Source organism: Sylvia atricapilla, chromosome 2 (assembly GCF_009819655.1).
Source record: "Sylvia atricapilla isolate bSylAtr1 chromosome 2, bSylAtr1.pri, whole genome shotgun sequence".
Taxonomy (NCBI): domain Eukaryota; kingdom Metazoa; phylum Chordata; class Aves; order Passeriformes; family Sylviidae; genus Sylvia; species Sylvia atricapilla.
Window position 1 is genome coordinate 43,471,176 of NC_089141.1, and position 25,005 is coordinate 43,496,180.

Consider the following 25,005-nt stretch of genomic DNA (forward strand, 5'->3'; position numbering starts at 1 on the left):
CCAGGAGGGTATAAGGGAAGTGGGTGTGAATCTCGAGTAGAGGGGAGCTAGGGATGTTCCTGCCTCAGTGTCTTGGGGATAAAAGTGTAGGTTTTTAATACAGCCTCAGCTATCAGCAATGCCAAACTTCTGTAAGAGGTAAGTTTGACAATACACATCACACATAGATTTTATGTGAAGCAAGGTTGGAACACCACCTACTCACAGATGGGTATAATTTTGGGGATGTCCTGCATAATTCATGTGTGGCTTTGATACTTATGAGTAATTCAGACATCAAAGCCTCAACTTAGTTAACACTTTTATAACACTAAACTTCCTATAGCAAATAACCTGTGGGCTTTTATTTAAGTGCCTTAAAAATAGGCAACTGTACCAACACTTTCTTCTTTACCTTCAGATATTTTTCATAAGTTAAGCTGGTGTGAAGTACAAGATGGAAAATACTGAAGCCTGAAGTAGAGAAAAAAAACCAAACGCATATAATACTCTTCACTGGGACTAGAAACATAAATTTAAAGCACTAGAAAAGAGCTGGGAAACTCTTTCCTGAGAGCACACCAGATAGCAGGCCCTTATGGTCACTCGGCAATATAACCCTCTGCTTTACCAGTGGCACAAACCTTCACTTTTCCACAATTTTTTTAACAAGCAATTTTATGTTCTCTTCCAAGTTAGCCATTATGCATGGAAAAATTTCCCCGTTTATAACCGTAAAGCTCCTTTATTGTTCTCCTTCAAATCTGCTTAAAACTTCCTTCTGACACCAAACACTTGTCACTGGCTGGGCCTGTTGCTTTTTATTCTCAAGGCTGTTTTTCTCTTATCCTTCCCCCATGGGTTTGTACTATACACCTGTTGTCTTTCATCATGGGTTAAGATCATAAGCTCTTTGGGCATAGACCATCTCTCTTATTACATGTGTCTACAGTATCCGACACAATGGAGCTGTGAGCCCTGAATGGGGCCTCTGGGTACTGCCATGATCCACTTGATAAAGAATGATGATTTTTGACATGGTGAGTTCTGCAGTTTTTCCCAAGTCATTCTGCAGTTGTTCATGCTGATATAACCAGTGTGTGAGAGCAGTGTCCTTAAATCCTACCAAAAAAAAAAAAAAAAAAAAAAAATGGTAAATGCTTTGGAACTGTTTGAACTATTTGCTACTACTTTGGTGTTGTTTGTTTTTTGTTTTTTGTTTTTGGCTTTTTTTTTTCCCCTGCATAAATGCATGGGCTGACATGCAGCAACTGTTTCTTTTTGTGGGTTTGTACGGAACTAGAGTGATGTGACCCTGCTCTGAAGCTTCTGCATTCTGTCCTTCAAATTGCAATAAAGACTGTTGGAGTCAAATAAAAGGGGGGTGGCTCATGCGCTACTGGCGTGAGTCAGTTCCCTAAAGGTCCGTGTGGATTCAGGACACAGCTTTTCTCTGCTGCAGTTTCTCTGCTAGACATGGAAACTAGTCTCTCTCCCTCCTCTCGTGTTTAGTCACATTGGCAAGCGTGGGGATGCAGAAAAGCTGCACCAGTCAGAGCTGGGCTGCTGGCTTTTGTGATGGGGAAGGCAACGAGAGCCACCCCCTCCACGGCATGCCCATCTAGCAGGAGGACATGCAGAGTCGATTATTTTTAATTAACCCCCTTGCAAAATTCTCCTTCTCTCGAGTTCTCTTTCCAGGCTGCACCAATGACCTTCCCGGACCCCGCTACCTCAGCGGTGCGCATCATCATTCACACCATGCAATCTCTTCCCCCAGCTCCCAAGATATTATGTTTCTCCTCCTTTTCTCCCTGCCCCTCTCTCTCCCCCCACCATTCCCAAAAGAGCCTGTCTTTAGGTTTTGTGCTCAATTCAAGGCGCTCCGCATCGTGTCCCAGTCCTTGAGCTCTGCTCAAGAACACTTTTGCAAATGCAGGAGAGCCTCTGTCCCTTTGCTGATTCACACAGCTCTTTTCGAAGGGCAAACCCACAATAACACCAATTCTGGGCACCATAAGAAGAAACAGAAACCATCTCTCCGCTGGCCGAGTCTCTCCCCACAGTTTAAAAGAACTTCATTTTGGGGCCGGGGGGGAGGGGTTGGGGGCAAAGAGAACACATACTTCGCACCGCACCCCTATCTTCCCCCTTACCACCTCCCGCTCGCTTCTCCCTTCCCTCCACCGCGCTCTTACAAGCCGGGGCCGAGCGAGGAGCCCCGGCTGGCCCGCGGGGCGTCCCGGGCGGCGGCGCTACCCGCACCGGCAGCGGCATCCCCGACACTGCCCCCGGCAGCGCAGGGCAGAGCGGGAGGGCTGCGGGCTGCCGGGGCGGGGGACCGGAGCGGAGAAGGCAAGAACTGTGGCGTGGGGCAATAACGACCCCCACCAACCCGCCCCAGCTCCCGAACTTCCCGCGCCGCGCCTGTTTGCCCGCCGGAGCTGAGTTTGAACCCCGCTCGGGACAGCGGCAGCCCGGTTACCTGCGGCAGAGCGGGCCGGGGCCGGGCTGCGGAGCGGTGCGGGGCGGGCTCGCCTCCGCCTCCCCTGCGGCGGGGCCGGGCCCCGGGCCGAGCTCGGGCTGGGCGGGCAGGGCTCTGCCCGCCCCGCTCCCCCCGCCAATGTCAGGGGGGACTCGGGCTATGCGGGCATCTCCCGAGGAGCCCGCTTCCCGCAGCGGGCGGGCGCGGTATATTTAGCATCGCGTAGCTTTATTCCTCCCCCAAAGTTTCGCCCACTTATTTATTTATTTGCCGGCGAGCGCCGCGCTGCCGCAGAGCAGCAAGAGCCGCTCCGCGCCGTGCCGAGCGCTGGAAGCGGCTCGGTATTGCAGCAGGTAGGGCTGAGCGCTAGGACCTCGGAGAATCCTTCCAGCAGCAATCAGGACTACCTTAAACCCAGCCCAATGCCTCTTCCTGCGCCACTCTGCGTGCTGGATGGAGATCCACAGTCAAGAGCTGCAGCTCAGTGCTGGAGTACAACATTTCACAGGGAGCCCTGCAGAAGCAACACCTGTTTCGAGCCAGCCAAGAAAGACACAAGCACTTGTATGTTGCTGCTTTGCTTGTGGATCGTCAATAATCCTAAACCAGTGGACATCTGCTGAGCCTCCTGAGAATTCTGGATAATAGATTTGGACGTCAAAAGTTTTTTTTTTCCTTTTTCTTTTTTCCTTTTTTTTTTTTTTTTTTGGATTTATCTCAGCCAACAACGTGAGATTTCCCCCCTCCCCCTTTGCAGGATTCATGCTGATGTATGCAGTCTGTTATAGAGTAAAAACAGCGCATGCCTTTCTGGAGTCAGAATCCATAAATCCTGACGTAGCCTGTGCATCTTAAAAAAAAAAATCCCTATAACGCCTAGGTATTTAAGTTGCTATGGTCATTCTTATCTTAAACCAAATGGAGAAACTACGGATTTTTTTCTTTATTACAGTTGGATGGGCTGAAGACCGTATTGCTTGCTAAGAGCTGGGGATATATGCATTTATATAGATATACACATCTATATGTTTATAAATATGTCAGTGTGTGAGTATAAAGTGGTGGTTTCTTAGACTAACTGGTTTGACCTTGAACCTGTACCAGTCAAAACAGAATATTACTTTTATTTATGCATTTAATGGATTGAAGAAAGAACATTTTCTCTGTAACTGCGCTAGGGAGGGGAGAGGAGTGGAATATACCTAATCTTATATCTCCTGGGTTTGGCACCATCATTATTGTTTATTCTCATTCTCTAAAAGCAGAATCTTCTGATGGCTCCCTTAGGTGAAGTTGGGAACTATTTCGGTGTGCAGGATGCAGTACCTTTTGGGAATGTGCCCGTTTTGCCGGTGGATAGTCCGGTTTTGTTAAGTGACCACCTGGGTCAGTCTGAGGCAGGTGGGCTACCCAGGGGGCCTGCGGTCACGGACTTGGACCATTTAAAGGGGATCCTCAGGCGGAGGCAGCTATACTGCAGGACTGGATTTCATTTAGAAATCTTCCCCAATGGTACTATCCAGGGAACCAGGCAAGACCACAGCAGATTTGGTAGGTATTATCCTTAACCCTTTAGTGGTCATGTGATGAAATAATGGGGCAGAACTGCGGGCGGGGGGACGGTGGGGGGTGCGAGGCGGGCGGGAAGGGGGGTTTGTGTTGATGGCTGATCCGCCGAGGGGAGATGTGAATGTGTCCGGGGGTGCAGATGTACACGAGCGGCAGCACCGCGGCGGAGCAGGAGCCCTCGCCGAAGTCGCCGGGTGCTCGGTAGCGATGTTTGTGTAGCTCCAAGTTCTGCTTAAGAGCAGACGCGTACTGGGAGGTGGTGGCGGTGGTGGAATTTTTGCTCGGGACGTTTCTGCTGAATGATTTGATTTCGCGAGTTTAAAGGGTTTTTAATCATTAACCACCACAATTTAAAATTCACCGAGTTTCCTGGAGGGAGTGGCTCTCGTCCTATACGCAAATTGACGAGGGCTTTTCTTTCGTTTTCTCTGCCGATTACCTGCCCTAGTAACTGCCCGAATTGCACACCCTGCCTGGTTCGCTGCTCGGCGAGGATTCACCGGCAGCACACGCCGACCCGCAGCCGGGCTCTGCGCCCGCCCGAGCCCGCAGCCGTGCGGCAGTGCCGGTGACAGGCGCCCCGAGAAAGAGGGAGCGCAGGTGGGGTCCGGAGCCAGCCGGGAATCCTGCGCCAAAACCTGCCTTTCTTGAGCTGTGTGGCGTGTCAGGCTGGCAGCGAATTTAAAAAGAGCGTTCCCTGGGTTTCCTTTCCAGGGGACGCTATTTGTGACTCAGCAGCGAGGGCTGGAGGGCTGCTGGCCCCGGCTGCTCCGGAGAGCCTGTGCATGCACACACGCACACATGCACACGCGAGTCCAGTGGGCCTGGAGCTTCTCGGCTGCCAGGGAGACTGTTAAAGGCCCGGCAGATTGAATGTATGAAAGTGACTAAAACAGCCTGGCTGAGCTGATTATTTGGGGTGGTTTTTTTTTTTTTTTTTTTTTTTTTTTTTTAAAGGAGGGGTGCGGAAAATATACCAGGTTAGCTCGCCACGCTCCCAGCTGTTGGAAGGAGTTAACTTGTGAGTGAACCAACCTGACAGCACTTAAATTCGGTCGTAAAAACCAATTCCTGTGTTGGTTTTTTTCTCTCTTTGTATTTTAATGCCAGATGTTGAACGATATCTAAGCTGTGTTTTATTGCTTTGTGAAGCTATTTAGATAATGCCGGTGTTGTAGGAGATGATCTCCAAAGGGCTCATAAGCGAAGCTGGGAGGGAGGGACGGGGGAGGAGAGGACTGAGGCTCTCGCGTGGTCGCAGGTTCATCCTCCATCCCCCTCCATCCGCTGCTCCCTGACACTCTCACGCTGCTTACAGGCTCTTCCTCCCTCCCACGCCGCCCGCCCGGGGTCTACGGGGCTGGTAGAGGGGTGGGGGCAGCGTCGCGGCTCTCCCGGGGGCGCAACATCCAATCTCGCTGGCGAGAAAAAGTGCGGAAAGTGTTTAAGGCAGACGCGTAGTGAGGGTAAAGGGGCGGGGGGGTGGGTGTGGGGTGTGTTGCAGCTAGGCGTTTTCCTTGGCACGGGCGGCCGCCGCGCGTAGCTGCTGAGCCACCGCCGCAGGTTGCCCGTGCCCGCTGCGCTGCGGGCGGCGGCGGAGGCGCGGAGCGGGGCCGCGGCAGGTGTAGGGCGCTGCGCGCACCGGCAGCCGGGGCGGCGGGGGGCCGGCGGCCCACGGGGCCCCGCCGCCCCCGGAGGAGGGCCGCCAGCTGTTCCCTTCGCGAGGCGGCGGTGACCACATTATTCGTGGCGTCTATTTTTAAAAATGGCTTTCCAGCCGCAGTTGTAGGAAGCTGACAATTCCGAGGGGCAGTTCTTCCACCCCTTGCAGCGCCTTAGCTTTAAATAGATTGATTTTTTTTTTCCCTTGTCGGTTTGATCTCCCTCTTCCCCCCACCAGGACGCGCCTCGGTGATAACTCTTCTCCCCACGCAGCGCGCGGGTGATGCCCCTGCTCGCTCCGGGGTTGGGAAGACCGTGGGATGCCTTGGGGCTCCCGGCTTCTTTGAAGGAGGGAAGGTACTTTTGTACCGTGACATTGCCGTTGTGTTTGCCGGAAGGTCACAGAATAGCTGATGCTGTTTGAGTTTTGGTGATTGTAAAGTCTTCTGATGATTCTGGGGAGGTCTGCATCCCAACTCGGGAGCTGCCCTGCGGAGAGCGGGCTCGCATGATCTCCTCCGAGCGTGTGCAGGGAACCTGCGTGCGCGTGTGTGGATGCGGGGGTACGCGTCAGAAGGAAGTTTTTCTCCAGGAATAAGGAGGACAAAGAGAAAACCCCGGGGGCTGCGCGTAAACTCCTCTCTGGGCTCTGCCCTGTGGGAATCCCCCTCCCCGCACACACCTCTGGAGAGACATCAGATAAGAGTAATTCTTTTGTGATGCTATGTTGGATGTGTGCCTATTGCGTACAATAAACCGAGCCATATTGTGTGTCTATACTCGCCCGATTCTGGGAGCCCTGGCATTTCGCAATTCCTGCAGCAAGATGTCCATCTCTAAAAGAAAAGCTCCCCGGGAGAACCCGGCTGGGTCCCCCGCGTAATGCGATCTCAGGTGATCAAAGCCTTATCTCTCCCGGGTCACAAAAGATTTTTTTATTTTTTTTTTTTTTTTTTTTTTGATGCAGTCTCCTTTAGTGTAGGGCATTGGCTAGACAGTAGAGTCATTGTAAATTCAGGAACTCTGTAACAGCGGAGAGGCGTGCCTCTGTGCGTCAGCACAAGTACTGCATGCACAGCATTAAAAAAATAGGAGCATGCAGGAAAAGGAAAAAAAAAAAGCTTGTCAGCAGGTGACCTCCGCTCCCCGGGACCTGCTGCTACAAGGAACCGCTGCGTTCATCATCTGCGGGAGCCGCGCAGCCGCCCGCCCTCCGCCCCCCCGGCCGCCCTGCCCGCTCGGGCGCTGGGCTGGCGGGGCGGGCTCAGCGCCGGGAGGGCGCGGGGGCGGCTCCGGCCGGGCTCCCTGCGGCTGCCCGCCCCTCTGCCGCTGGATGCGGTGGGCGGGCCGGCCCCTCGCCCCGTCCTGTCTCTGGGGAGAGCCGGCAGACCGGGGCGGGGCGGGGAAGGTGATGCGTGCGGGGAAAGCTCTGGCCCCCGGGACTGGGCATCGTGGGCCAGGTTTTAGGGGGGAGGGAAAGGCGCCGAGCGGGCCCGACAGTCTCCTCCGCTATTGAGCGTTGCAGAGGGGAGGGGATGGGGGGGGCGAGCAAGGGAGCTGTGAAAGACTGAAACTGAAGCAGGGCCCCGCTGCCTGGGGGTGCTGCGTCTGTCTGCGCTCCCGTCTTTTTAATTGGCATCATGTGGGGGAGCGGGCGGGGTGGTGACAGCTGCGACAGGCGGGACGCATCCCGGCGGAGCGCTCGGCCCCGCGTGGCTCCGCACCGCAGCCTCGGCCGGCGGGCGGGGGCCGAGAGGGGGGCGCCGGGGGAGGGGGACGCCGGGGAAGCCCCTTCCCTCGCCCCATCGCTGGGCTGAGCTCCCGGCGCCTTCTTAGCCACCGAGGGCTCCGCTTCCCTCGCCCCGCTGCTGTCCGCGGCAGCCCGGGCAGGGGACAGTCTGCAGGGTCCCCCAGTGCTCCCCCTGCGCTCCCCTTCCCCTGGAAGCCGTACAAAGGGGTGGCCGGCAGAGATTCTTGGTCACCGTCTTCGTTGTCATAGATGGTCTGTTGCAGTGCTAAGGGAAAGCTGAACTGCTCCAATCCATTGATACAAAGAAAGCCAACGTGTAGCCAGAGGCAAAAATGGGCAAAGGGCAAACCGGCAACAACATAAAACTGTGCGGTTGCAGAGGTGTTCATTGCCTAAAAGCCAAGGAGAATGCCTCTGTAGGCCTGCTCTTCAGCAGAGCTAAGGTAGATGAAAATTGAATTTTCACTTTTGTGAACAACACACTTCCTCTCACCTGTGAGTGTGTCAGGAGAGCAGGACCAGCATTTATGCCAGGCTGGTGTCCTGCACCATTCAGCATGGTCTCAGTTGGATCATGCAGAAGAAAGTCTGTGAAGAGCTGATGTGGACGTGTAAGGAATAAAAAGCTTCCCTGAAACTTACTTTCTATCCTTGTGAAGGAATGGGTCTTTGCATTGAAGTGGTTTTATTAAAGAAAGTGCTCAGTGAGAAGAGATTCAGCACCCCATGTACTGAGTTATTTTCTCTCTACTTCCCTTCCACATATTTAGCTATAAATAGGGCCCTAGCTTTCGAAGTTTGGAGTTGCCCTGATTTTCATTTGATACAGCCTCATTTTGAAGAGGTTTATCTATTTTAATATCTAGTTCAGGTCCTAGGTACTATCTGTGTATTATAGGAACTATACAGTGAAAATATGCACAGAACAGTGGGACAAATGCAATCCTTAAACTGACAAAACTTCTGTAAGACTGTATGCTTGGTCCCAGATAATCTCTTGAAGGACTTAACATGGCACATAAAACTTGCTGTGAGTAGGCTTTTGAGTGTTTCAAATGAAAAAGTCTCTATTCTGATCTCAAATATGTGGATGCTCTTTGCCAAGTACCTTCAATTAATTTTCTGCACTTAAGATAGGGTGTGACAGTGCCTTTTTTGTTCTTTTGATGCACTAAGCAGCATGCATAGTTGAAATGATGACAGCAATTAAAGACTACGTTTGGACTGATATGAAAAATGCCGGACTCACTAACTTAGCTGTAGTAGTGTCTAATATACACTTAACGTAAGATTTAACCTCAGTTAAAATTTCTTGGTAACATGTATCAAGTAATACGATATTTTGGTAAAAGCTTTAGAGAAAAAACCTTGCTAAGAAATCTGAAAGTATTGCATGTCCAGATATAATGGAAATCTTAGAATTGTTTCAATGGATCAATTGTATCTGAGATACTACATATACCAGATAAACAGCGTGCGGCCACTTTATATTACTTAAATAATTACATAATTGCAAAATATTTCCTCCCAGTAATTTTTATTTGAGCATATGTAGAGAATAATTGAAAATGCCCAGGCCTCAAAAAAGGGTTATCAAAACAATAATACTGGTGGTGTTTGTAGTGCTGAATAATATATAAGTTAATGATCAATACTCCCTTAAAGGGAATACTTTTCATCTTTACACTAGCTTGGCTATAAATTTTCTCTATTGGCTTCAACTTGTGCTATGTTAGATCTATGTGATTCATGCCTGCTATTGATTAGTGCACAACTATTTTGTGGGAGATGCCAAATTAATTGTTAAAAAAAAGCCACGAAAGTGCTTTTTTATTGGCCACACGAGGCTCAACACACACTATACTGTTATTTCATTATTTCATGTACATATAATTTCCAATAAGCTTTAAAAAGGAGTTATGCAGTGTGCTTAGACATGAAAAATCACATACTGAAAATGCTACTCTGTGCAGGACAGAGTTTATTTTGTGACTGAGAAAGTAGCCTAACACAGCAGCATGCTTCTGAATGTTGCTGGGTAACTTCTTGTGAGATCATTACAGTCTTAGACGAGCCCTCCCATATAGGAAGAAATTTCCATTTTTTAACACAAGATTCCTAGGCTTATACCAGGTTTGGCCAGCAGCATCCTCATTGAAGAGGTAAGCAATTTGCAGGGAAGGCTGCCAGAAAATCCCCAAACTCTCGGAACCAGATGAGCCAATACTTGATACAGATACTTGTTGTACTGTGCACATGGATGCTGAACTTTGGAGATTTGCAGAAGCAGTGCTTCTCTGCAAAGTATTCTTATTTCTGAGTGAACAAATGTCTGTGTAAGCTTGCTGTTATATGCATGGGAAAACTTAATCATGTACACATTATTACACTTAGGTGTAGGATGTTTTAATGTCTGAATTTTAGATGAGTAAATAATAACACATCAGAGAGAATGGTTACTATCTAAACAGAAATGCATGACACTGGACTATACTAAGGATTTTCATTTCCCAAGCCTCTGGAAGATCATACTGTGAGTAAATCTTTCCCTGTATTCCTGAATCATTGATGTCTGAAAGGAGACTTTTTGGTTCCATGTGCAACATTGCTTTACTTCACAATTTTGATTGAAATGTATTTTTTCAGAATTTATTTTGCATAGTTCGTTTCATAGGTTCCTAATTTCTGCTGATTTTGGCAATCTAAAACCTTTTTTTTTTTTTTTCTGAATGTATTATCTGTTGTGCAATTCAGTATAACTGAGCTTAAGGTATGTATTTAGGAATGATGAGAAAGACTGTGAGCAGTCTTTTAATTTGAAACATTAATGCTGTCTGCAATCCATCATTCTAACAAAGACCCAAACTACTTGCAGTATTGTATGTTAATTTTGTCCTCATCTTCTTCCAAACAACTCAGAAAATGGGGAAAAAAACCTTGAAAATAGCTGCTTGACACTCAGGGATAAGTTGTATCTGGGAAAAGAAAAATCTTTCAATTGAAACAATATGTACATTGTTTGTTTTTTCCTTCATTTCGTAGGTATACTGGAATTTATCAGTATAGCAGTGGGCTTGGTCAGCATCCGAGGAGTCGACAGTGGACTTTACCTTGGAATGAATGAGAAAGGGGAGCTGTATGGCTCGGTGAGTTCCTGCTAGCCTCGGGCAGTTATGGTCCTTGCATTCCATGGGGGAAACACTTGCTAGCTCCTACAAGCTCCCATTGCACTGTGAGCACTCATTCTGCTCTGAATATCTTGCAATCTAATTCAAAACAAGACCCTGTGGGTGACATAATGAATGTGGGAGAGGAAAAAGGTGACAAAATCCGGAATGAGTAATAATGCAGATGAATGGCAATTTAGATACAAACAATAGACAATGATGGTCAGACCTGGTCACTGAAGACTAAAGGATGTACTATGAGATTTGTAAATGTCTCCTGTCAGTAGAAACCTAAATCAAGACAAGGTGGATTTCTTTTACATGTAGGCAGAGAGTTTTCTAGGAATTGACAAAATAAGGCAGAGGGGGAGGGAAAGCGTGGCATATGTGGATGAGAGAACGAGAAACAGGAGTGTGACAGAAGTTATAAAAAGTATAGGATTGAGGGCAAGAGGCTTGGTGGTCTTGTCCTGAAAGTTTTGCTGGTGCTCCCTGAGGGATGGCAGCAGGAGTGAGTAACAGGTGTGAGGGAGGAGTAAAACTTGGTATTTCAGGAGTGGGTGTTTGCCAGCCTACCTGCAGCTGATGGGTGACTGTTTTTGGCAACATGGGCTGTCTTCCAGCAGAGCAGAGGGAGAGAGTGTGTGTCTGTATGACGTGGCTCTTACCTGGGAGTATTTGAGGCATCTGATGTACAACGGGCCTTGTACCCTGGGTAGATTGTGGGCAGGTTCATCTGAAATTTGCAAGATAACTCCCCAGATGGTAAAGGGCAACCTCTTCTACCAGTAAAATATCAACCTCTAAAGCTTACAAGGAGTAGAGAAGCAGTTGTATTTGAGGAAGAGAGTGGCAGGACTGAAGGGTAAGCAAATATCTGAATCGAAGTGAAACTGTGTATTCACAGGGGTTCATTAGAAGCAGAGGAGAAGGTCCATTGATAGTGTAAATGTTGCAGAGAAACACTCAAAAAAAAGCTAAAGTGATAGAGAAGGGCTTTGAATGTAGCTGAAGATACCAGTGTCACAGAAGAGTAGCAGTAACAGGGAAAAAAAGGGCAGTGAGAGTAGGAGAAAACATGAGAAGACGGTGGTGAGCGGACAGGTGAAAACAGAAAGGGTAGGAGGGAAGACCAGCTTCCATGCATGTTATCCATGTAGGAGTGTGAGCAAGTGAAACCAGGAAAGACCAGCAGAAGTGTTTCCATAAGGATGTCCAGGTTCACTGATCTCTTTCTAGTGATATTTTGTGTGAGAGAGATGAAGAGGCTTATCTTCTGAGCAAAGAGCAAGCTAGGTGAGGAAGCTGGAAGATACAGATAATGACAGTGTATGTGGGAGGCAGGAAAAGAGGTGGTAAAAGGAGGGGCAAGGGGATGGAGAATGAGTGGACATGGGAGAAGAGGAGATGGTGAGTGGGAAAGGCCAGAGAAGAGGAATTTAGCATAAAGGTCAATATGGTGGATGTAAAACTTGGGAGGATGGAGAGGGAGAGAGAAAAGGAATGGATGCAATGACAGATGTAAACCAACTGCCTGTGAGGAGTAAGTTGTCATAAGTCACAATCCTTGTGCAGCTGATGAATGTGATAAAGAACTAGCAAAGTACACGAGTATGTCAGGTTGAGTTAGGCAGCAAAAAGGCAGAACAACAACAGTAATATGAATCAGTAATGTTGATAATCATCAGTAAGAGTAATCGTTTAAACATATAAACATAGTGAATCAGTTACTCTGCATTTCAGATATTCTGAGACAGGAAATGTGGTCATTGATAGAGCTTAAATGCATAGACTTGGGAAGGCAGAAGTTACATCACTTTCCTGTGCAATTTATGTTTTGTGTGTGCAATACGTTTGACTGTCAGACTCAATTACGCAAGACATTCTTTGCGGAAGAAATATGCACAAGAAATTCTTTGTAAATTAGTAAGCTCACTGCATTTATAAAATAGTTGTTTCATGAACAGCAGTTCTAAAGGAGCCTGGCTTTCATAAGGAGTTGTGTCTCACAGCAGAAGATGTGGGTCTCTCTGACATTCTGTCTTTGCAGTAGCACAAATTCCTCAGCCTTTTGTGTTTCTTGTATGGAGAAAGAGACAGTATTTAGCTGTCCATGCTCACCAGACTGTCAGTTTGCAGGGATTACGTAGCTCACCACTCCCAAATGGGATGTGTAAATGATTTCTCGTCTTTACCCTGCCTCTGATCAGTTGCAAAACTGATAGGAACTTAATTTTCTTGAAGACCTTTGACTCCTGATTGAAACTGGTTGACAAGCTAAGGAAGAAGAGACAGGCAGGCAAATGGATGTACAGTATAATTGGATGTAACCTCTTTTTTCCCGAGAAATGGTGCTAAAAATATGAAGCCATTCATAATGGAGAACTGGCAAGCTCTGAGGCTAGAATGCAAAGTTCAGGTTAAAATCTGATGGATGATATGGCTTATTGTCAACCTCCAGAGATGAGACATACTAAAGAGTGATGGTAATTGAATTACATTACTTCCAATGAAATATAACCTCTAATGGCTACTCAGTGTGATGATGCTTTAAAGCCTTGTCAACACTAGCAATCCTAGTGCCTATATTTCAGCAACTGTCAGCTCTCTTAGAAACACTGAGATAAGCAGGCCTCAGAGCAGATTTTTGTGTAGAATTGGCTGGACATTTTTAAGTGACAGTGTTTTGCTTTTGGTTTTGGTCAAAAAATGCAATTAATTGAAAACTAAGTTCTCCGATGGGAATAAATGTTGCAGCTTGAACCAGAAGCAAGGCACAATCCAGCACAGAATTATCTCTCCGGCAAAATAGAAGATCAGGTTAAATGAGATTAGTTTTGAGACTGATATGTGGTAGACTGTGGAAAATTAAAATCAGTTTTTCACCTGCATTATGCAGAGCAATCTCTTTAGCTGAGCTTTCCTGTAGCTCCTGTAAGCTGTCCTTGTGCTGCTGTGCTGTGAGGTGTATCCCTCTGTCTTGTATCCCTCTGTATCCCTAAGGGCTGTGAATAGCATCAGCTTTGTCATGGAGCAGGTACACTTATGACACTGTGACTGTGTTTCTTAAGACGGGAAACCCACACACAACTGAGTAGCAACCTAAGAAATACTTGGTCTTTCTCTACCCCAGCATTGTGGATCTAAGTAGGTGCTTAGATTCACAGCTTGTGAGGCATTCAGTACTTGACACTATTGGAATAGATGCCCTGTGTCTGACAGTATCATATTTATATTCTAATTACGGCATGAAAAATACATTAGGCATGAACCAAATCAGTGACCTTAAAGGCTTCTATCCTTCTATATTTGTGTTTGACACAGGAAGATTTTCCCAGCATAATTGTGTTGCCAGTGGAGGTGGGACATATGGCAAAACAGAGCAGTCAGGGTGGGTGGCTGCTGCCAGTTTTCATGAAAGACAACAGTAAAGGCAGTTTCAGCATATCTTGATCCAGGCATGTTCGTCTTGGCCTTCTCAAAGTTCTGCTTTCCTCACAGATTAGCTGCCTGACAAACTCTTCCCACCTCCCCACTCTCAGGGGGCAGTTCCTGCTACATTTTCTGGTCAGAAGAGCACAGTGCCTCTCATGCTGCATTCAGGGAGATGTGTAACATAATGTGGCTGTTCTCAAGTTCCTCTTCATGCCATGGATTTAGCCAGGGAAAGCTGTAAATACATGCACACGGTGCTGCAGAGAAACCACTGGTAGCTACCTAACAATGACTCAAAGGCTGGGTAGTGACTGCAGCTTTCCCTCCTGTCTCATCTGCCCCTGCTTTCCCTTTCCCTTGCCTTTTCCTGGCAGCCTGCAGCCATGACTCATCATGTTTCACAGCAGCTACTGTGCTTGTCACTGGAAAGGAGGAAAAATGCAAACTACAGATAGGACCCAAAGGGTGTTAAGACAAGACATGAAGACCTTTTCCTTCCCAAGTGCCAAACAGCTCTTGCCAATGTGTCTGGCAAGAACGTTAGTAAATGTGTTTTAGCTGTGTTCCTCAGGGCCGTGCCATGGTGGGAAGGAGGTCTTTCTGATCAATCCCACAACCTTCATGCTTTTATAGGCTGTCCCCATTGTCATGCTGCCCTTGGGAATATTAACTGCTGCCACCCATGAGGCAGGCTGGGATTTGTCCCCACACCATGGAGTGCCCATCACTCCCACTGCAGGCTGTCCTCTGAGGGAGTTCTGTGCTGCCTCAAGCACAGACCAAGGAGGGACACGGGACACCCTTGCCCCAGCTGCCGTGGTTGTCCCGGCCTTTTCTGCGCTAGAGAGCTGTGCTGCATTCAGCTGCTGGCATCCCCACCTCACCCATCTCCCACAGATACGCACCTGCCCCATTCTTCTTCTCAGACTAGATATAAAGAAAAATTTTTAGTGGCAGGTGTGGTGAGGCACAGGAACAGGTTGCCAAGAGACACTGTAGATGCCCCATTGCTAAAAATGTTCAAAGTCAGGTTGGACCAGGCTCTGAGCAACCTGATGTAGCTGAAGATGCACATTGCAGGGGACTTGGACTAAATTAGATTTAGGGGTCCTTTTCAACCCAAGTCATTCTGTGAAGTGCTGGTGTCTCCGCTGCTCCTTGTGCCCTTGGCACCTGGCAAAAGACAGCTCAGGTTGGGTGTTCAGGAGGAATATTGGTAGCTGGAAGATCTGGAGCAGCTACCAAGAAAGTTGTGCAGGTGGGGAGAGGAAGGCAGGAGTGGAGATGGTGGAGTTGTTGAGGAAGGGGGAAAAAGTGCTTGGAAGGAGAGCTCAGGGGAGTATACAGAGAGAGGCTATATTTACTCACAGAGCTGCTGGGACAGAGCTGAAGAGCCCAGATCAGGAGCCAGGGAGAGAAGCTCCACACCTCTGGGTTGCAGACTTAAAGGGTGTGTGCTGCAAGGTGAGATGTAGGAACGCTTTTAACAGGGTCATAAATTGCTGTCCTTCAAAAAGTGAACGGAAAGCTTGATCTGGAAGACTAAACTTGCCTTTTGCTCCTAAAACACTGGCGAGAGAGTGGAGGAGGGGAGAGAGAGTACTGTCCTTGAAGAAACATGTTTTCCCAGTAAGTGTGCAGGGAGGTGACGATATGCCTCTTTATTGTCCCAGCAGGGCTGCACCTGCAGTGTTTTATGCTTTTGTTTGGGTCCCCACAGTCCTGGAAGGGCTGTGAAGCTACAAAGACTGGTGAACAGAAGTTTTTCTGACAAAAAAAGGGACAATTTGTCATAGTTTACTGAAAATTGCTTGCTGTAAGCAAGGATTTATTTGGCTGAGTTCTAAAAATATCTTCTATATTCCTGTGCAAATAAAGGAGGGGAATTGTTCAGCCCTTCAAATGGTAGGTCAAGGTGCACGGAAACAACATGAAGGAAAAAGCAGGTTGAAAGTGCATGCTGTTAACAGCATTTAGGCCAAGTATATAATTGCTACAGGTATCTAAGAACTGGATAAATAAATAAATATAATAAATTACCCTCCAGTACCATCACACTTTCCTTGTAAACACCTCTGTTCTAAAATGATTCTATATGTTTCAGATTGATTTTTTGAAATAATAATCTCAATTATCTGTTCTCAGTGTCCAGATACCACAGTTGAGGTGAGCCTGGAAACGGGGCAGTTTCAGTGCACAAATTTTGGAAGGAGAATTAAAAGCAATTTCCTTGAGTGAAGGCAGAGACTTCTAGGCTGAGAGTGGTCAAATCCCAGGAGGGATAATGGCTACGGCACCTGGTTTAACGCCCTTCTGCTTGTGTTATTATTATTTACAATAATAAAGTGCCTTCTGGTAAATGGTATAAATGTAGAGACAGAGGGAGGTTCCTATGGCAGCTGGCTTGCAAGGAGTGGTCAGGCTTTCTGCATGAGCAGCTTTGCTCAGGAAAACCTGGCACTCCCATGATCAAAAACCTGATGGTGTCTTTTACTGACGACAGCAACTCGTGTCTCCCTGGGTAAATCTGTTTTAAGCAGTAGACTGCAAGAAGCAGGCCTGCAGTTAATTTGATGGGCAAACTCTGAAGAGGCCCAGTTCAGAAAGGTGATTATGGCTCTGAACATGAGGGAGACTTTGTCAGAGATGCAGAAATCCTGTGGAAATGATCTCCCAGCAAGGGTGAAACTCTGTGTAAGGATTTGAAAATGGTGAGCGCTTGGCGGAGGGTCTGCAGAGAATGGTAAAAGGGCAGGTTGCAGAAAAGATTGTGTCTTAGAGACGTAGAAGCGGGGGGATAAAATGGAAATTGCTGCGATAAAGCTGATTTGGGCCCTGAAATGTGTACTACAAATTTTATAAGGTGAAAAGTTTTTAAGCTGTATACCTGGAAAGGGAACAGAAGTCTTTACCAACACAGTGTATTCGGGATTTAAATTCAATGCAGTCTGACTGTGGATGCTAACTGGGCTAGCCCTGTTTCTGATAAACTCCTTTGGGTGGTAACATGGGTCTGGGAGCTCCCTGTTGTAGGATGAACAAAGGGAGCAGGGGCAGCCAGTACTGCTGCTGAAAGAAGTGGCTATTTTCCCTCCAGCCATCCACCCCCTCCCTTTTGCTGGCACAAGTGTTTCTTTGCTGCCTGGGGAATTGAAGCAGGAAACGGGAAAATGAATCTGGCCAAGCAAAAGGGCTTCAGCCACAGTGATTCTCTCCCAGGTCACTGGAAGGTGCAGCACAAAGATGGGAGCAAGCCCTGGTGAGGGAGTGTTTTCTTCCCTCTGAGGCAATGCAGGTGTTTTCCAGCCTTGAGTGTGTGCGTGCCTTGAGCTATGTGGTTTGTGTTTGGCTGGAGGGCTATCATTCTGGCTTGGGATATGCTTGGGTTGTTAGGAACATCCTTTTAAATGAAAGAGTAGAGGAGGACCTGGAAGTACATGCATGATGAGTTTACTGAAGCAGGATAAATAGTTTCAGGCAAGCGTAGTATTTTATTTTTGGTAGGGATATATTTTTCTAGAAATGGAAAATTGTGCTAATTTGCAGGGCTGTGTTAGATATGACCCACAGAAGAGAGTACTTGTTACAGTAGGTAAAACGAGTGCTAGTAGAAGACTTGTATGATAGATGGTGAAAACTCTGAGGAGAACACAGCAATGGGGAGTGCTGAAAGGTATTAGACAGGAGTGAAGCTATTAGTGGAGTTTTTATGGATTGGTCCCTGGACTGATTTTATTCCCTGGTTTTATTAGGGACATAAAAAATCTCATCATAAAAAGGTAGTGGTGTGTTATTGAATTTTTTTGCAAAGCTGGGAAATATTTTCAACATAAGAGGCAACCCCACAGAAAGACTTTAGTGACCTAAAGTGCCTAAAATATTTGCATGTGAGGCTCAGGGAGAGCTCTATCAGTACCACTCCATACAACACTAGGAGGATCCAGTCCAAAAGCAAAATGCTGTTGGTCACTGTGTTAAAGAAAATGAATTGAAACCAAAACAGATGCAGAAAGGGCACACTGGGATGAGAAGGCTATCAAATGATAGACCCTAAAGATTAATCTAAAGATTTACTTAGCCTGCAGAATGAAAACTGAGAGGGTATGCTTTTGCTCTGTGTGAATACTTTGAGGTGTAACACCAGGGAGGAAAAAAAAGTCCTTGAGTGCCAGAATGAATTGGTTTGAATGGGCCACAAGAAAGCTTAGTTTGCATAATGAGGAAGATTGAGGCTGTGAGGAAATGGGTTTTGAGCTGGCCAGAGGGATTTTTGCAGGGAGGTGGAGATGAGACATAGATGCTTTCTCTGCACTGTACAGTAGGAAACAGCTTTATGACTGTGGATATTTCTTTTCTGGAGGGCATAGGGCTGAGAAAAGTCCATATGCTGGAGTTACCTCATCTACTTCACCCTTGCAGATAACTACTCTTGGAATTTGGATGAGCAATTTTCCTGAAAATTGTTGAATGGTGTTCCCCACAAGTATCAGCATAGGGAATGAGGCAGAAACTGCAACCTGCTCAGCAAGGTATGAAGGACTCTGTTGGAAAAAAAGCATCTTTTGAGATGAGGATACTGGTGTAGGAAAAACTGATAGGTCAGCACACTTGACACAGGTAATACAGGAGATAGCTTTGTGAGAAACTGCAATTATTGTGGTTGTTTTTAATTATGGTTTAAGTCTTTTTAAAATCAGAATTTCATAGTCCATAACACTGTCACCAAAGAGGGACACTTACTAGTAGTGTTCTGTGAGACAGATACCACACTTTTCCTCAAGTCTACAGTCTCCCTCAGAGGACTTAATTTCAAATGCTTACTGGGTCTGAAGATAATTTTTTTGTGGGAGAAAACCCTCAGTGATCTCCTTGCCTTGGTTTGCAATTCTATGCTGATCTTGGATTCTTAGTACATGCCTGGGACAGGAAAGTATGAGTAACTTCTATATAAATAATGTGTGTGTATTTTTATATATATATATATATATATATATATATATATATATATATATATGTTAATGTGTGTGTATATATATAAAGCTAAGCTTTAGTAAATTAAGATCCTACTCAAACCTTACTTTAATGATTGCTTTCCCCTAACTAAAGGTGTCTGAAATTTTGTGTTCTTACGAAAACAGGAGACTAGAGGTGCTGCTTGAGGAGGCAGCCAATGTGACCTTGGAAACCCCTTCCAGAAAGGGCAGTTCTAATTCCCTGCTAGTGCTGCATGCTCCTGCTTTCTTCCATGCTCCAACACTGGCACTCATCTGACATGTCAGGAGATCAGTTTAGGGATATAAAGCCACAGAAAGATGTTCAGCTTCCTGATCTGGCTTGCTGCCTGTTTGGACAAGCACTGGGGTTCAGTGGGAGAATCAGGTGGAGTTGAAGGGTTGAGCATCATGCTTTCAACAGTAGGGAGTTGCTAAAGTGGCCCAACTGCATTGCCAACCCAAATCATACCCAGCAAGCATCTTCAGATTCTTTTCTTTGCAGTTGTGTAGCTCCCTGTCACTGGAGCTGGCTGTGTAGTGATACAGAGGTGTGAAAAGGTTCAGTGTCTGTGGTTGATCTGAGAATCCTGTGTTGAAGTGACATGCTAAAAGCATCAGCAGCAGTGACACACTGTGATGTGCTTGGGGATTATTCACTGCATCAGATAAAGATCTGATGTGCTCTGTTTCTGATTCAGGAGCCAGTGGGATGTGAACGTGGCACTCTCTCCCACTTTGCCATTCATCATTTTCAAAGACAGAGTAGAAAAAGTCTGCCCTGCGGGGACTTCATTAGGGATTTTGACTAGGTTGAGATTTGCTTTGCAGTTTGAATGTATTTAGGCTGATTTGGTGATGTGCAGTAATGTGGTTCATTTGTGTTTCATTCAAAAAGCTTAAGAAATAAAGCTTGTTATAGTGCAAATCCATATTTTCTCTTTCTATGAAGCCCTTTTGTTTCTTTTTCATTCCTTTTATACTGGCAGATATTTGCAGCTACTTTTGATTTGAAGATAAGATTTTATATTTGTGTTCCACAGGCTACTGCTGAGGTAAAACTTGTGTTCTAGTGTGAATGCTGCATACTTTTGAGGTCTGGCCCAGGCTGTGCATCTTTAATCTGCTAAACTTTGCTCTTCAAATTTAACACAATTAGAGAGGCAATTGTGATGCAAGAGAAATTTTGACTTGATTCTATTATGGTTGAAATACCATTGCCTTGAATGGAATCAGGATTGGACCTGCTCCTGCAAAACCACCAATTAGTTTTATGGTTATGTCAGCAGATCCAAATCAAGATAAGACCTGTACTGTATTCATCATTTAAAAAACCTAAATCTAGACGGGGTTCCTGCCTATGAGAGTCTGCAATCTAGAGGCAATCTTTTAACGTGTAATCTTTTTCATAGCAAGGGGGATTTTGTCCCACTGCTGCCTTTGTTAAGACATCATATGGTATATAATCTGAACTCAGAAGAGGAAAGTTACCAGAGAAGTCTTCAGCAAAACCTTTTGATTCATTTTAGGATATACAAATGTTGTAAAGCTGAAACTAAATAGCAATATTCTTTTTTTCAACTTTTGAAGTCTGATTTCTTTGGAAGATCCATGTTTGCAGGTACTCAGGAAACCAACAACTTGGTCTTTGAGCTCTTCAGTCACTAGTTCTGTTGAAGTTGTTACTACATCTCTTTTGGGTTTTTTCAGAGAGAATGACAACTTCTTTCATCAAAGGTGAAATTACCTGCATGACAGAAGTTTTACCCATTGAAAGACAGGCCCACTGGTGTGCATGTGAGGAGCAGGGGTCTCATGAAGGAGCAGAGCCACCTGACTTCTGCCAGTGTTTCCCAAAGGCTGAATCAGCTGTGTCACTGACAACATAAATCATGGCATGGCAACACCAAAGATGTGTGGGTTTTCTGAGAGATATTTAGAAAATACTCTTTATTCAACTCAGAAAGCGAGACACTGAAATTGTGTAACTAAATCCATGACTGTGGTGGGATTGCCCCTGGGACAAGGAATGGGGGAAGCATCCAGAAAGTCATCCCTGGAGAGACTGTTTATGAGAAGTGTCTGCCAAGGGAGGGGGCACTGCTGTCTGAAAAGGGAAGCATGACATCTTTTGTTCAGCAGCAACTATTGAAATGCTGGCCTTCCTTCCTGTCCAAAAAAGGTGGGAAATTAAAAGGCCTCAGTTTTCAACAATTTAAACTGAATAAGCAATTGAGGCCTGCTAGCTAAGATCATAGTGTGCCAATGCTTTGCTGTAGTGCCCACCAAAGCCCATAGTTTTTAAAATTTCTTTGTGAAACTTGTTGCTTTTCAAGATCCCAGTGGATATGTGGCATTTCAGTGAGGATCTTTCCAAAAAGTGATGCTATGTTTTTTTGATGGCCCTCATCCAGAATGACAATGTGATCAGTAATGTCCTTGTCCTCTGAGCTAGTACCTAGCTAGTAGCTTTGCCTAGAATTAATAGCAAAATATAGAGAGACAGGCTTTTTTTCATCAGTTCTTGACCAAATCATCTTGCTGAAACATGAATTACTTTATAATGTACATTTATATCCCTGCATGTGTATAATAATTATTTGGTCCCTGTGACATGACAAAGTGTTTCGTGAAGGGTCCTGAGCATTCTGCTCTTTTTATGATGGCACCTGGTAGCTGAGAGATGAGTTGCTTCTTTAATGGTGGATAAGTCCATTTTGTGGGATATTCACTGCATGTAGAGGCTCATGCCGATTAAGTACTTTTTATCCATCACAACGTTTTTCAGCATGTGAGTTCAGCTCACTTAAGCAGCGCTTTCTGCTGAATGAGGTCTATCTTTCCTTTAAGCCTATGTTCTGTGCTTAGAGAACCACAAAACAAGGCAAAACACTTTTTTCCATCTTAGTTGGATTTCAGGAAAGCATGTTTTATTTAAAAATCTCTGGTTAAAACCTTAACTGGTATTCAGGCTAAAGAGTGTGTGTAGCTGTAGAGTGGCAGCCCTGCTTTGACATACAGGTTGTCTTTTGATAGAAGAGAATTTGTGGAGTGGGGAGCTCGAGGAGGTCAAGTTACAGCTTTCAGTAAATCTGAGCGTGCCTGAAATGGTTCTTTTAATGTCTTAAAATATTTGTTGCCTTTTTATCATTGCAAGGCTGATCCATGTTCCATTTAAGCTGACGGGAACCCTTCTCCCATCATCTTTAAAAATTGGCTCTGGCCCCTGTATCAGATTGCATACCACCTTGCTTTCTAATTCCTGGAAGGGTTCAGCCAAGCGTTATGAATTAGATGCTTAGATAACATTGATGACTGCAGTTCTTTATTGTGCCAAGGGAATAAAAAATAAAATAGAGGTCAGAAGTGTGACTAGTAAACGACACAGTGTGGGCCTGGTCTGGCTGGTGTGGAAGGGAGGGGAACAGACCTGCTTGTTTATTTGTTTTCTAAGAGTCGACTTTGTCCTGGTCCTGTTCCGTTGTGGTGTGGAGAAGGAAGCTCGTCACCTTCCAGAGAAAAGACACTGTGACAGCTTATGTAGCCTGAGATCTGTCCCTGGAGTTTTGTCAAGACTTCCAACAGCATCATGAGCAGATCTTGGGTGTTTAAGCAAAAATGACTTTTCATCTTGTGTGCTTGGCTGAGCAGATGTAAACTGAGCCTTTATGAACTTGAAGCGTGGCTGTTGATGGGCAGCCTATCCTCAGACACAGTGGGGTTGCTCATCCCATAATGATTTCATGTCCAGGGAGGGCATGCTTAAGGCTTGACAGATGCTGTAAACTTGAAGCCTCAAAAGAGAGGATATCAGTAAAAGCAAGAGCTGAGGAGTTGGCAGTGGTAAAAATGGATGGAGGCCTAATTGGCATTTCATCCTCCTGCAGGTCACATCAGAAGAGCTCTGTAAACAGCCCTGGGGTAGCAGAGTGCTCTATGGCAGCCTGGTCTCTCCAGAGAAGGTTCTTGACAGTGTGGAGAGCAAGGGAGTGGGAGAAGAATGGCAACAGGACAAAGGGGTGAAGCACTGAAATCCCCCCAGCACTGACAGTGTCCTGGGATTTTACTGTTGGTACTGGAATCTGCTTCCTTTATTCAGGAAGTGCTGCTTTTCTGTTGTCTGCATCAGGGCGTGGAAGTAGCACAGTGTCTGCATCTATTTAGGTATTGTGGCTTTTGGCAATCATGATCCCAAGGAGTTCTGCTGGGTCTTGGGATCTTTGCAAGCTTTTTGTATCAAAAATGCTAATCTTTAAGCACCATCTGTGCATGGCAGCAGCACAGAACAGTCACACTTGATTTTTATTTTGTAAGTGGGGATTGGTGTATAATAAAAACTTTATAAAAATTAACTAAGAGGTTTAGGGGAAGAAAGTAAGATGGATACTGGATGTACTCTGTGAGAATACAAAGTGACTCAGGTAAGGAGAATGCAGTTGCCTAACTGTGGTTTTGCCAGGGACACCTTGCTTGATTTCCGTCATCTTATTTAACAAGCCATGGAATATGAAATGTGTATGAGTGGCAGCACTGGTGCCTGACTGTTTGCTTGTCTCTCCTCTGGCCCTGAAGGATTTCCTGCTGTCTGTCTAAAAGGCTTTAGGAGAACTACTGACACAAACACAAAAACCAGTCAGCTAGTACTCTTGGCAGACTTATTCCCCCCCCTTTTTTTCATGTTTTGTCAAATTATCAAAGTATTCTGAAAAGAAGCTGGAGAAATCCATCAAATAAAGCTCTGTGACACTCACCAAGTCAGACACACAGTGTGCAAGGCTCGACTGTGTGGTCTAATTTGGAAAAGAAAGTGGTGCTGCTTGGACACTGGTATTTGGCTTCTTACTGTGGCTGGAGGTGGCTCACCCAGTCAGAAACTAGCAGGCTAAGCATGAGAGTACAGAAAATACCACAGCAAATGCTGAACGAGATCTTTATTTATGACAGCTCTGGATGAGTGTTAATTATTAGCTGAACATAGTATGTTCTAGAGGCTGTTTGCATTACAGCATGGGAAGGGCCAATGGCATGTAAAATGTGTGTGTTGGTAGGCAGAACAGCAAAGCAAACGGCTTCAGAGGAGAAGAGGGCTTTTTCTTTGTTTACCTTCACTACATATGCAGTTTTTAGTAATGCCATGTTGCCAAAATGAGGGATTTGCATGAAATTGCTCAAGAGATTATATACATAAACATGACTTTTATTAAGATGGTGTGGATTAACAAGGTGCTAGTGTGCAGCAGGTACATAGGAAGTGTTGACTACATCACATATAGTTCTTGTTAAAAGCTGTTTGCACTTCTGCATTAGGTGTTGTCTCTACTGAATCAGTGTAGCAGTTTGGAAAAGGGAAAACTATACATGACGCAGAACAGAATAGTTTACTTGGCATGAAAGGTACTTACTGTGATTTTAGGAATGATGGTCTGAAGAGCCTTTCTTTTATCAGGTTACAAAATTGGAGTTTTAGCTCTGTAGGGTTATTTAAAAGGAAGGAAGTAAGCAAGAAAGAAAGAATAAAAGAATGAAAGAAAGAGTATTAATGTGTTTTATATAGGACCCTGTACTAATCTTTCGACTACCCAGCAGCACAAATGTCTTACATTCTTTAGAGTCATGAAACCATTCTCTGAGTAGTGTACATGTGTTTTACATGTTTCTACTTATTTACAATTAACTACTTCAGGTGGATAGCTATTTAAAACAAGCTAGCATTGTGATGCCTGTAACCATGTGCTTTCTTAATTTGGAATCTGACTTTTAATCAATCTGCCTGGAAATAGGGTAACATAATTATTTTCTTCCCTTGTTAGGTGGTGGAGAATGTAGAAAGGGAAAGGTGTCCTGGGCTTGCTAATGTTGACCAGCCATTAGCAGTTTTCTGAATTAAATCTTTCTTAGGGTTTTGTTTTTGTGATATGTTCATCTTTGTACCATTCAATGATTTGAACATTTTGAGTTAAATAATAG

General features: G+C 45.6%; 1 protein-coding gene across 1 annotated transcript in view; it reads left to right on the forward strand.

Annotated features, from left to right (window-relative positions):
- Nucleotides 1-2,801: 2,801 nt before the first annotated feature.
- The window catches only part of FGF9 (fibroblast growth factor 9), a 28,254-nt gene continuing 6,050 nt past the window's right edge, over nt 2,802-25,005 (forward strand). The window contains exons 1-3 of the mRNA XM_066313064.1: nt 2,802-3,028; nt 3,752-4,015; nt 10,488-10,591. Of these exons, the coding sequence (XP_066169161.1) occupies nt 2,887-3,028; nt 3,752-4,015; nt 10,488-10,591 (510 nt within the window). The 5' untranslated portion in view covers nt 2,802-2,886. The remainder of the gene's footprint in view (nt 3,029-3,751; nt 4,016-10,487; nt 10,592-25,005) is intronic.